General features: G+C 36.7%; 1 protein-coding gene across 1 annotated transcript; it reads right to left on the minus strand.

Moving 5' to 3' along the window:
- Positions 1–98: 98 nt before the first annotated feature.
- Positions 99–10,468, minus strand: LOC306870230 (mitochondrial fission 1 protein-like). Its single transcript, XM_079417376.1, has 5 exons — positions 10,371–10,468; positions 10,008–10,140; positions 6,333–6,409; positions 6,136–6,241; positions 99–1,146 (listed from the first exon to the last, which is right to left on the minus strand). Exons 1-5 carry the CDS (start codon positions 10,413–10,415, stop codon positions 1,049–1,051), a joined length of 459 nt encoding a protein of 152 aa, XP_079273502.1. The 5' UTR covers positions 10,416–10,468; the 3' UTR covers positions 99–1,048.
- Between the last annotated feature and the right edge of the window lie 1,857 nt (positions 10,469–12,325).

The raw sequence follows: 12,325 nt of genomic DNA on the forward strand, positions 1-12,325 counted from the left end.
TAAGTATGTAATTCACCCAGCACCTCTTTTACTGCCAAATTAATATTATTTCCATATACTCCTCCACTTAAAAAAAAAAATGAAAGCACAATGAAGTTTACATTAATAAAATGTAGTTTTATTTGCAGCATGTTTAAAGTAGACAAAAATCACTTTTGAAAAAGGTTTAAATAAAACATAAACAAATACAATCAGATATGCTCAGTGCAACACAGATCACAGCGAGGAAAACTCTTTTTTGTGGGGGATGGGTTGGACCTTAGTGAAACAATCAAAACACTTTGTATTCAAATGTTTTCGAACCAAAAGATTTTATATCAGTCAGATTCCAACTTAGAAATAGCAGGCTTTTAACTAAAAGGTTTTGTCTACTAGAAGAATCTGGTTATAACATCTGAAAGAAAAACTATTCCAAATTGCCTTAGAATCTGTTCAAATAAAAAGCAACTTGTTTGGGTTTTGACTTAAATATACTAAGGGAGTTCTTGTAATATTTAAGGAGGGGTACACAAGACAAAAATGCTCATCCTAACGGGGTGGTAAGTAAAAAAAAAAAAAAAACTTTTTTATAGTTTTTATAGATTGTTTAATTTTTTATAAATTAAACAATAAATTTTTCATTACAGCTGCTGATGCATACCTATATTTTTTCATGTTCAGTGAGGTACAGGACATTTGTACAATTACAAAGAATAAACAAGACAAAACAATTGCAAATACAAAGAATAATTAAATGCTATATGTTTTAAGATCATTAAATCCCTTTTTTTTTTTTTTTTTTTTTTACACTTCATGACACAAAAAAAGATATTCTGGGAGTTCCTTCTTTTTTGTCATAAGAGCAATGTGAACAGGTGCGGCTCTTTTTTGCTTTAAGTGTGAGATTTTTCTGACTTTTAAAAAGCACTGTCTTTACCTGGAGGAAAAGTTAGCAAGGCATCAGCTAGTTAATGGGTTCTCTGTCAGTGTCATGATGACTTCAAACCCAAAAGAGGGCTTAATACTTTTCTCATATGTAAAGCATTATGATTTTGCTCGGCTCATCCTCTTATGCAGATTTCTTAGCCACAGCTAAACCAATCAGACCAGCCAATCCAGCCAAACCCAGGCCAATGCCACCAACAATTGCCATTCCAACCAGCCCATCTAGAAAACAAAACAATGAGAAGGATGTTAAATGCAAATTCCGTTTAATCGTGATGCATGTGAAGATTTTTCATATACAGGATTTATATGTCCTATACCAGGGGTTTTTAAACCTTGTCCAGGAGGCCGCCCAGCACTGCACATTTTCTGTCCCTCATCAATTTATCAGCTGAATTGGGTATGCATGTCAAATGAGGGAGACATGTAAAATGTGCAGTGCTGTGGGCCTCCAGGACAGGTTGAAAAAACCCTGACCTATACACGTTTTTACTGCACGTGAATATCTCACCCGACTCATTCGTCCGACTATTATGCTTTTCATTTCTGGTCCTTGGAGATTCAAGTCAAATTAGTGTATTTTTCAAGACCTATAATGTGACGTTAAACCTATGAAAATGATTAAGAAAAAAAGGCACATGGCTCTAAGTGTCACAAATGACTTTAGTCAGAGTCTTACCTCTCTATCAAAGTTTAATGATTGGGGGTTAATTACATTGAAAACAGATGGACGCTCATATCCTACATACAGCTCCTGCTAATTGTGGAGTTCAATATTATTTTTAGCAGTATTCAACAATTTTTTTTTAAAAACAATTTTTTTTTACCCTGTTTTAACATGGGTTCCTATGGAGATCAGAACAGAACAGCATACAAACAAAGACTATAGAATACCAAAGACGTGTCACTTGTATAGTTTTGAATGGGGAAAAATGCAACACTTAATATGGCCTCTCTATCGCCTTCTGAACGGAAGAGCCAGAATTTTCTTTGCGTGGGTTGTGCGTCAGCACAGCTACTGTTTTGATGTGTGGCTGTCAGTCACCGCACTGGTGTGGATATTTACTGTACTTCGGAATCACAGATTATAGCCTACGTCTTGGAAGTATGACCCAAATAACAATTTTCACTCGATAATGTCATTTGAACAAGTAAGGGTGTGTTCACACTTGGTGTCTTTTTTGTCAAGAAAAAGTTGACAAGAGCGCTTTTTTAGACAAATAAAAAGCTGGCAGCGTTTTGGTTACAAATAGCAGCTGAGGGCGTCTTTTGTTGCTATAACAACAGTTGCAACGGTAGCATAGCGCTGCGTGCAGCAGAAATGTTGGCTTTTGAAGTTAACGGGGAGGGTAACAGTTTAGTCCAGGAGCTTCGGTTGGATGATGCACGGTTTGTGGCATATTATAGACTAGATAGAGTTTTGCACTCATTTCATACAACTCCTTGTGCTCCTAAACTAGTATGATCTGACTGTTTGTTGTTATGGAAACGACTCGCCACTCGCTTGTCATTGGTCAGCTGTTAAAAAGACGCTTGACGTAGGGTGTTTTTTTCAGAAAAGTTGAACTTTTTTCAATTTGAAAAGACGCTCTGAGCTGCAAAAAAAAAAGACGCCGGCAGTGGCATTTTAAAAAGCACTCAGGACTTTTTTGAAAACAGTTTACGCCATAGGATTATAATGTAAAAAAGACGCTGGCAGCTTCAATAAAGACACCAAGTGTGAACATAATGTGTCTGCCACTTTTGTTCTGACGAACAGAGGAAAAAAAGCATTACAATAATTCACGCTACCAATGGTGATTAAATCTAACGATCGCTTAGCCCATTTCACATCAAACCGTGCAAATTATTATCATTGTTATATGTTTTTTAAATTGTTAATGTTAACACATCAGCATTACGTGACTACGTGTATGTAGTATTAGCGTTACATGTAGATTTCAATTTCTGTACAGTCTAATCTCTAATTGTCAAACCATTCGAATTTCATATGAAGAAACTCTTTTAACCTAAACAGAAAATTATTCTTCCTTAGAACTGGTTCTCTTTAAAGGGGACATCAGGTGCCCATTTTCCACAAGTTGATATGATTCTTTAATGAAAATTAATATGATTCTTAATGAAAAGTCTATAAACATACTTTGGTAAAAATGTCTCAATGGCAGTGTAAAACAACACCCTTTTTACCTTGTCAAAAACAGCTCTGTTCACAGTGACCCGTTTCGGTGCATGTCCCTTTAAATGCTAATGAGCTACTGTTTACCCTATCTTCTGTGGGGTGACGAGCCGTTCTCTGAGGCTGTAAACTTTAGCCACGGAACTCGCTAACTAGCACATTAATAGGAAAGGCGATTTGCAAAGATTAATTAAAAACCCTTATACTCACTTCTTCTGTAGGCGAAGCTGGATCACGAATGATTCGCGCGAACATACAGGTGCTGGTCATAAAATTAGAATATCATGAAAAAGTTGATTTATTTCAGTAATACCATTCAAAAAGTGAAACTTGTATATTAGATTCATTCATTACACACAGACTGATATATTTCAAATGTTTATTTCCTTTAATTTTGATGATTATAACTGACAACTAATGAAAGTCCCAAATTCAGTATCTCAGAAAATTAGAATATTGTGAAAATGTTCAATATTGAAGACACCTGGTGCCACACTCTAATCAGCTAATTAACTCAAAACACCTGCAAAAGCCTTTAAATGGTCTCTCAGTCTAGTTCTGTAGGCTACACAATCATGGGGAAGACTGCTGACTTGACAGATGTTCAAAAGACGACCATTGACACCTTGCACAAGGAGGGCAAGACACAAAAGGTCATTGCTAAAGAGGCTGGCTGTTCACAGAGCTCTGTGTCCAAGCACATTAATAGAGAGGCGAAGGGAAGGACAAGATGTGGTAGAAAAAAGTGTACAAGCAATAGGGATAACCGCACCCTGGAGAGGATTGTGAAACAAAACCCATTCAAAAATGTGGGGGAGATTCACAAAGAGTGGACTGCAGCTGGAGTCAGTGCTTCAAGAACCACCACGCACAGACGTATGCACGACATGGGTTTCAGCTGTCGCATTCCTTGTGTCAAGCCACTCTTGAACAAGAGACAGCGTCAGAAGCGTCTTGCCTGGGCCAAAGACAAAAAGGACTGGACTGCTGTTGAGTGGTCCAAAGTTATGTTCTCTGATGAAAGTAAATTTTGCATTTCCCTTGGAAATCAAGGTCCCAGAGTCTGGAGGAAGAGAGGAGAGGCACATAATCCACGTTGCTTGAGGTCCAGTGTAAAGTTTCCACAGTCATTGATGGTTTGGGGTGCCATGTCATCTGCTGGTGTTGGTCCATTGTATTTTCTGAGGTCCAAGGTCAACGCAGCCGTCTACAAGGAAGTTTTAGAGCACTTCATGCTTCCTGCTGCTGACCAACTTTATGGAGATGCAGATTTCATTCTCCAACAGGACTTGGCACCTGCACACACTGCCAAAGCTACCAGTACCTGGTTTAAGGACCATGGTATCCCTGTTCTTGATTGGCCAGCAAACTCGCCTGACCTTAACCCCATAGAAAACCTATGGGGTATTGTGAAGAGGAAGATGCAATACGCCACACCCAACAATTCAGAAGAGCTGAAGGCCACTATCAGAGCAACATGGGCTCTCATAACACCTGAGCAGTGCCACAGACTGATCGACTCCATGCCACGCCGCATTGCTGCAGTAATCCAGGCCAAAGGAGCCCCAACTAAATATTGAGTGCTGTACATGCTCATACTTTTCATGTTCATACTTTTCAGTTGGCCAACATTTCTAAAAATATTTTTTTTTGCATTGGTCTTAATTGATATTCTAATTTTCTGAGATACTGAACTTTGGACTTTCATTTGTTGTCAGTTATAATCATCAAAATTAAAGGAAATAAACATTTGAAATATATCAGTCTGTGTGTAATGAATGAATCTAATATACAAGTTTCACTTTTTGAATGGTATTACTGAAATAAATAAACTTTTTCATGATATTCTAATTTTATGACCAGCGCCTGTAGATAGATCGGGGGGCACATTCCCTTCAAAAACAAAGGTAATCCACTGAGTCTCAGATTTCGGGAGTAAATGACGACAGCGATGTTCATTATTACATCCAACAACAAAACACCTCAGTCGCTTAGGAGACAATCTTGTCTACCCCTGCTTCGGCCTTGAAACATTGGCAGACTGTTTACAGCTCACTCAGGGCAGGTCTGTGCTAAAACGGCAGTGTCAGTCAACAATCGTAGGCGGGGCCTTAGCCTGTGTGATGTACATCTGGCCAGAATGTGACAATGGCTTGATCAGAGGAAGTGCTAATTATTTTTGGGGATTTAAAAAAAAAAAAAAAAAAGCACTGGGAGTATTTTTGTTGGTACATACACTGCCAACACACATTTATGTTCAAACACCATGTAAAAGTGAATTTGCATCTGATGTCCCCTTTAAAATACAAAACTTGTGTAATCTCACGTAGACTATCTGTAATCAGATGCACAATTAAAACTGGAAAATAATCGAATTTCAGTCATAAATACATAATCCTTTCTGGATTACAATCCGCCATCAAAATGATAAATTTAATCATTCCATCTGCTGTGAGAAAAGGCCATTAATGATCCGCCGCCTGCAGCATCACGCGCGATATAGCCTACTAGCTGGGACTCCTTCTTTATGTTTACGGACGTGACATAATGACGGGGCACTCAAATTAGAAAACATTATTATAATCTTACCGTTGTGAATCGGGCTAAGGTAAGGAGATAGTTTTGAACACTGGCTGGTTATGTACTTGCTCAAAAATGGATTTTGGATCATTTTTAAACAAACAAAAAAAAAAGTTACAGACTGCAGCTTTAATTCATTTTATGTAAAACACTTTGAATTACCATTGTGTGTGAAATGTGCTATATAAATAAATTGCTTTAAGTGCACTTACATGTATTTACAGTGTACTTACAGTTTACCTAAAAAGTTATGTTAATATAGGGTAAATACATGGGGTAGAGTTAGGTTTAGGAGTAGGTTCAGGATTAGTACCATATAGTTATTGTAATGACTATAATAAGTACATAGTATGTACATGAGAAACAACTGTGCTACCATTATTACTATACTCTTGAATGAAGAAACTGACTTCCATTATACAAAACATTGACACTTAAGCAATATCAATGCTCACCTTTCTTCATAGCTTTATCAATGAATTTCTCCAGTTCCGCAGCTTGAGAATTTCCTGGTTCATTCCTCAGTAAAGTCCTGATGTATTTCAGAGCTCTCTCATATTCCTGGAATTAATGTAAATGAGGAGAATGAGAATAGCAAAATCATTCCAATATGAGTTTACTACATAAACATATGAAAAGCTCTGACAACAACCTTGATCTTATAGTTGGCAACAGCCAGGTAAAACAAATAATCCCGCTGGTCATCCTTGGTGTCCTTATGGATAAGCTCTGGTGAAAGATAAAGCATTTCCATATTTAGAATTATTAACAAGACAAAATTATGGGGATCGTAAATGTTACATTTAAACAGAATTCTGATGCACTTCAAGAGCATTGAATTTTTAGATAATTTTTCTCTTCCTTGCATGATTCAGGGGCAGTCGTGGCCTAATGGATAGACAGTTGGACTTGTAACTTGAAGGTCGTGGGTTTGAGTCTCAGGTCCGGCAGGGATTGTAGGTGGGGGAGTGAATAACCAACACTCTCTCCACCCTCAATACCATGACTGAGGTGAGACCCTTGAGCAAGGCACCGAACCCCCAACTGCTCTGCGGGCGCCGCAGCATTGGCTGCCCACTGCTCTGGGTGTTTGTTCACTACTGTGTGTACACTTGGATGGGCTAAATGCAGAGCACAAATTCAGAGTATGGGTCACCATACTTCGCCACACACCACTTTCCTTTCCCTTTTCCCTTATGTGAACCATTATGAAAACACAAAAAAATAAAATAAAAATCTAAAAATAGTGTTAAAAACTTATGTACCTTTCTTAGAAATGTAGTATCATATAGTTTTACCATTATCAAGGCTACAATGTCAAATGGTGTAGCCACCAAGTAGCGAGATATTTTCCTTACACCTTGAATACATGAGTATACACGTCTTGACCATTATTTTCAAAGCCTTTTTAAAATATATTGTTCACAGTCATGAATTATTTCATAAATATCAATAAGTTTCAAGTTCAACTAACCATGACCTGTTATAAATGTAAGAATATCTGATATTTTAAGAGACTTTTTGACCTTGAAACAGTCCAGAGGGTCTGCAGGGGTGCTCTCTTTTAATATAGCTACCTGTTTCCAGTTAAATATATTTATATATAAAAAAATTAGAAATTAAAGTCACAGAATTTTTACATTTCATGTATTTTTGAATGAATTAATAGATTCTGGCAAAACAAATGTGTCACATCGCTGACCCAACTATAGTTTAGTGGTAAAGCTTTAATGTGAAATGTAATGGGATCCAGGTTCAAATTCCGACTTGACATACATATACTAAGTTGTTTAATTTAACAAGAGCTCAGGCAGCTGAGGTGGGGAAAATGTTTACACCCTTAATCTTTTCATTTTCATGGTCAAAATATCTTTGTCAGGCCTATTTACCCCCTGCCCTATTCATTGTGCCCACAATTTCTATTTCACTTTACCTGGGGGTGAATACAAATGACTCAACAAGATAGTGAACTATGAATGTGTCACTGCAGTAACACTGTTCACTTTGCTTCAAACTCATGGACTTCAGTTCAACTAAAGACAGTCTGCCTCCACATGAATCAAACAATAACATTTATGACCTTCTTATTGTCCCTCCTATCAGATAAGACAAGAAAGTACATTTGTCATCTAGAATCCAGATAACAATAGCTGTGACATTTAACTACTGTGAAGTTGCAAAATAAGCCCATGCTTTGAGTAATGTTTAATCTACTAATGTGATTAGATAGCTCATTGGATAGCTGAAAGAATTGGAAATTGAACAAGTATGGTATGGACAGGAAGCTGTTTACACCACTCATTATGACATCAATTTAAACAATAAAAACTATCTTCTTGCTGAATGGCAACACCATTTCACATGGTATTATTATACTTAGATTTACCATGTACAAAATGTTTCACAGTGGTGACTCAGTTGCACCTTGTGATTTTCATGTGGACACTTCAATACTCTGAACTCAAAGTAAAGAGCACTCATTTCAACAGAAAACCATTCCATGAAAGCCATATAATCACAATGTTTTTGCTTTTAAAACTCTCATTACTGAAGGCCAACAATTTTATGAAACATACACAAGTTTTAGCAACTTAATAGCACATCAATACACTCCACTGTTACTAATGGAGTAGACAAGACTAGAAAGCAATTTACTCGCAACTGACTGAAAGGATACAAATACATAAAGTTTATATAAAACACTAGTTGTCCATATAACAAAGAACAGACATGGTGTAACTTGAGGGTGCTTCTGTAAGAAACATTCAATTGAAGAAATTCAACCTGACCCAGTGATGACCTCAAAGAGAAAAATCTAAAAGAAAAGTCAAAGAGTCCATTCTATTCACTTCAATAACTTTCTGGACTGCTGAGATGATTATTGGTGCTTCCGTTCACCCTCCAGGACCTGTACTCTTCCAGAGCGAGGAAGGGGATGGGAAAAATCATCACAGACTCCGCTTAACCTGGCCACAACAAACTAGTGCAATATCTTGAAAATCCACTCACATTTATTCATATTATCCATAATACTGTAAATATGCATATTCTGATTTATTCTAACTGTTAACATACTTTTTCACATTTTTATTCTTTAATTGTATTATTATGTGTCTTGTATACAGTGTGTTTGCACTGGAAGCTTCATTATCAAGATTTCTTAACCTATTAAAAAGATTTATTGTTTAACTGAGTTTGCATATTGCATCTCCTTTGACTTCATCTAATAAAATCAAGAGTTCAGATGTTCTGCAGTGAGGTTTTCGTTTTGTTACCTCAATTGCTCTTAAGCCCGATTCGGACGGTAATTGTTTCTCATATGGACGTGTGTAAAAATAAATGTACATATCACCTCAGTTATAAAACTCATGATGGTGATTTATTCACAGTGGAGGAGTGAGTTCTGTGATCCTGCAAACCCGGGATCACGCTGCTCACGTGGCCAGTCACATGATTGTATAAATTAATTTTATTTACAAATGTATTCTTATTATTGTGTAAAATGTATTTTAAAATACTTATGTAAAATATATTCTTATTATTCCAAGAATATTTTATAATGTATAATCCTATTTATCATTTATTTAAATCTCCTGTTTAAAAATAGGAAAATACGCACTAACGTTAGTTGTATATAATTATACGCGATATTTATAATACACATTTTAAAATTGTATTGCATACTTGCCGCTGCCATAATAAAGACCCATTTAGAATGTTTACGTGCATTTCTTCTCTTTCTGCTCTCACTCCTGTGGTGGAGCAGTTATATTACTCTTTTAAATACTTTCCAGCATTTCATAAATATGTATGCAAATTACACCGAAGTACAACAGCTACCGTACGGTGTTCGGGAGTGTTCAAAAAGGGTTTAAAAGCTGATTTTTTAAATCGATTTCTTCTCCTAAACTCAGAGATGTGGATTCGGACGGCAATTAAATTACCACACAACCTTGGTGTTTGTCAAAAAACAGCAATTTGGCCGGGGATTTTTACGAGGGTGGTGAGAGAAAAACACAGACGTCCTGGATTCGGACGGCAATTATATCACCAATTAACTTACCCCTGTAACGTTATATGGAGAAAATAATTTACGTCCCCCTGAGAAACAATTACCGTCCTAATTGGGCTTTAGACAACAAAATAATTGATCGAAAGAGAGATAACAGAAAGTTAACAGAAGATAACAGAGGTTAAAAATGATTTAAAAAGTGATTTATTTTCTTTTCCCAAATAAATTTACTTTTGTTGGGCTTCTGATTGCTGTCAGCAATGTTGCTAAATGTTTGAAATGGGTTAAAACTAGAGCGTTTTAGTATTCGGTTACCATCGAGCAGTACTATTCCCTTTTTGATGTCCTCCGGGTGTTTGCTCCTGACCAGACACCACGCATACTCGAACTGCGTGTCTTTAGACACAGAACCCTTTGATACCTCTGCCTTGTATTTCTTCTCGAATTTCTGAAAATCAGAATAATACAATGTTGAACACGTATCCACGACAAAGACTCACTTTCAACTGATCATCAGGGCGAATAAAAAGCTCTAAGCACCCACATACAAACAATTAATTTGAGAGAGTATTTGGCAAATGTTGACTGTAATCGCACCAAGTTTTCGCACATGATGTTTCCTTTATTTATTTAGGAAGGAATCATATCAAACAGACATGGGAAAATACCACAAATTACCTCCAGATCCTCTGGGGCTACAACCTCACCAACTATTGCTTCCATGATAACGGAAATAATTTGTTTACACCAGATGTTCCACTGTCATGTGATTCTTCTTCTTCTTTGGGTTTTAATGGATACTTGCATCCTTGGTGTTGCATTGCTGCCATCTTCTGGAGCTAGTTACTTCCCATGTGCAGCATCTTATTTTTCATGTTATTAGTCCCGTTTTATTCAAAAACTAAATCAAATATTTAATTTCTTTCCCACTCCTACCTGCGGTATTACATGTGGTAAAACATTAAAAGTACTACACAAAAATCGTGTGGTAAATATGTGGTATTGTGTTGTTTTTTGGGACGCTTTACCACAGCATTTTTGTTGTAGCCTACTGTATGTCATATATTTGTGATATTCCTGTGGTACTACTGTCATATTTCTGCAGTAATACCTGGCTTTCCTGTAATAGTCCTGTGGTCCTTTTGTTATATTTTTTTGTGGTATTCCTGTAATAATTTTGCAGGGTTTTTTATGATAACACTTAATTTGCTACGATATTCCTGCAAGAAAACCATAGTTTTTCTGTCATAAACCTGTGGTATTACTACTTGTCATAATCTTAAAAATGTTACAATTACAAAAAAGTGACACACCATACTACATCTGCTATATTACATTTCAACATTTATTCACCATGTGTAACAACATCATCTCTGTACCCTACAAACTAGGGTATATGACACAATAAAACAATATAAGGCACAATTAAACAAAGCATGAAAATGCAAATTCACAGTATTCAAACATTAACATCTCACAATTAAGCTTTCGCTCATTTGATAATTTGTTGTGAGCAGCCTCTCTCAGGGATCTTGTGTCCACATTAGGGAAAGCACAGTCTCGCGTAGCCAGAGCTTCAGACTGACGGCTTAAGGTCTGGAATCCATGGCAGCTTTCATTGGCCAAGGCCCGCCCATGAGGGCGTTTGACCGACATGTCAAACAACCAATCACAGTTCATTTCGTTCAGCGTCACGTTTCGGGGCGTGGAAATGTCACCATAATAACACACCTGTAAAACTCTCGGACGTATTTTACAGATTCTATGCCACAAACTTTAAATATTTCACATACTTTTAAAAATCCAGCGGTTAGTTGATCCTGATAAGCGCTCGTCATCACAGTTGTATACATGATGGCTCTCTTCTTTCGTGAGGAGTTCGGCGTCACGGTATATTTGTTTTCAGGTGGAACGTTAAAGAACGCGACACACACGTCTCCCGGAAATCCTGTATAATTCAACCAATCCGATGAAGACTTCAAAACTCTTGAAATGTTTCCACTTTTGTGTGCCATGTGCATCAGACGTTTAGCCAATGGTTCGTGGTATAAGGAAAGCACATCTCACTTTTTCTGCAAAATAAAAAAAAAGGACATGAATAATATACATTAATAAATAAATGACAAACAGTCCTTTAGGTTGGTTTGAAAACTACCGATATGTGTGTTGAAGCAGGTTTAGAACAAAGCTAGGACAGTTTCCCTCCAGGAGCAGAGTGTGATACCCCTGATATAAAGTGTTATAAAAAATAAAAAAAAACTCAAGACTACATTCCTTTGTGGGAGCGCTGAAAAAAAATTCCAGGAAAGTTAGTCTGTTAATTATTAGACCAAAGCCAAAACCATGTTGTACTGTTTTGCTGTTGTTCTGAATATGAGCACAGCTATCATGTGTCCATAGGAACAATGATAAAACAACAACATGACTGCAATTTTGATATTGCTCTTTTACAACAGTACATTAAAAATGTAATTAATAGTGAGTAGAGATGCATGACATATCAGCAGATGATATATTATTAGCCTTAAGAAGGAAAATTCAAACACTGTTATTGCACCAATAGCTTAATTTCCACCAATAGTTCCACAGATAATTAATTCTGGTATATTTGCGTGAAATCCCTGAATACACAC

The sequence above is a fragment of the Barbus barbus genome, assembly GCF_936440315.1.
Source record: "Barbus barbus genome assembly, chromosome: 5".
Classification (NCBI taxonomy): domain Eukaryota; kingdom Metazoa; phylum Chordata; class Actinopteri; order Cypriniformes; family Cyprinidae; genus Barbus; species Barbus barbus.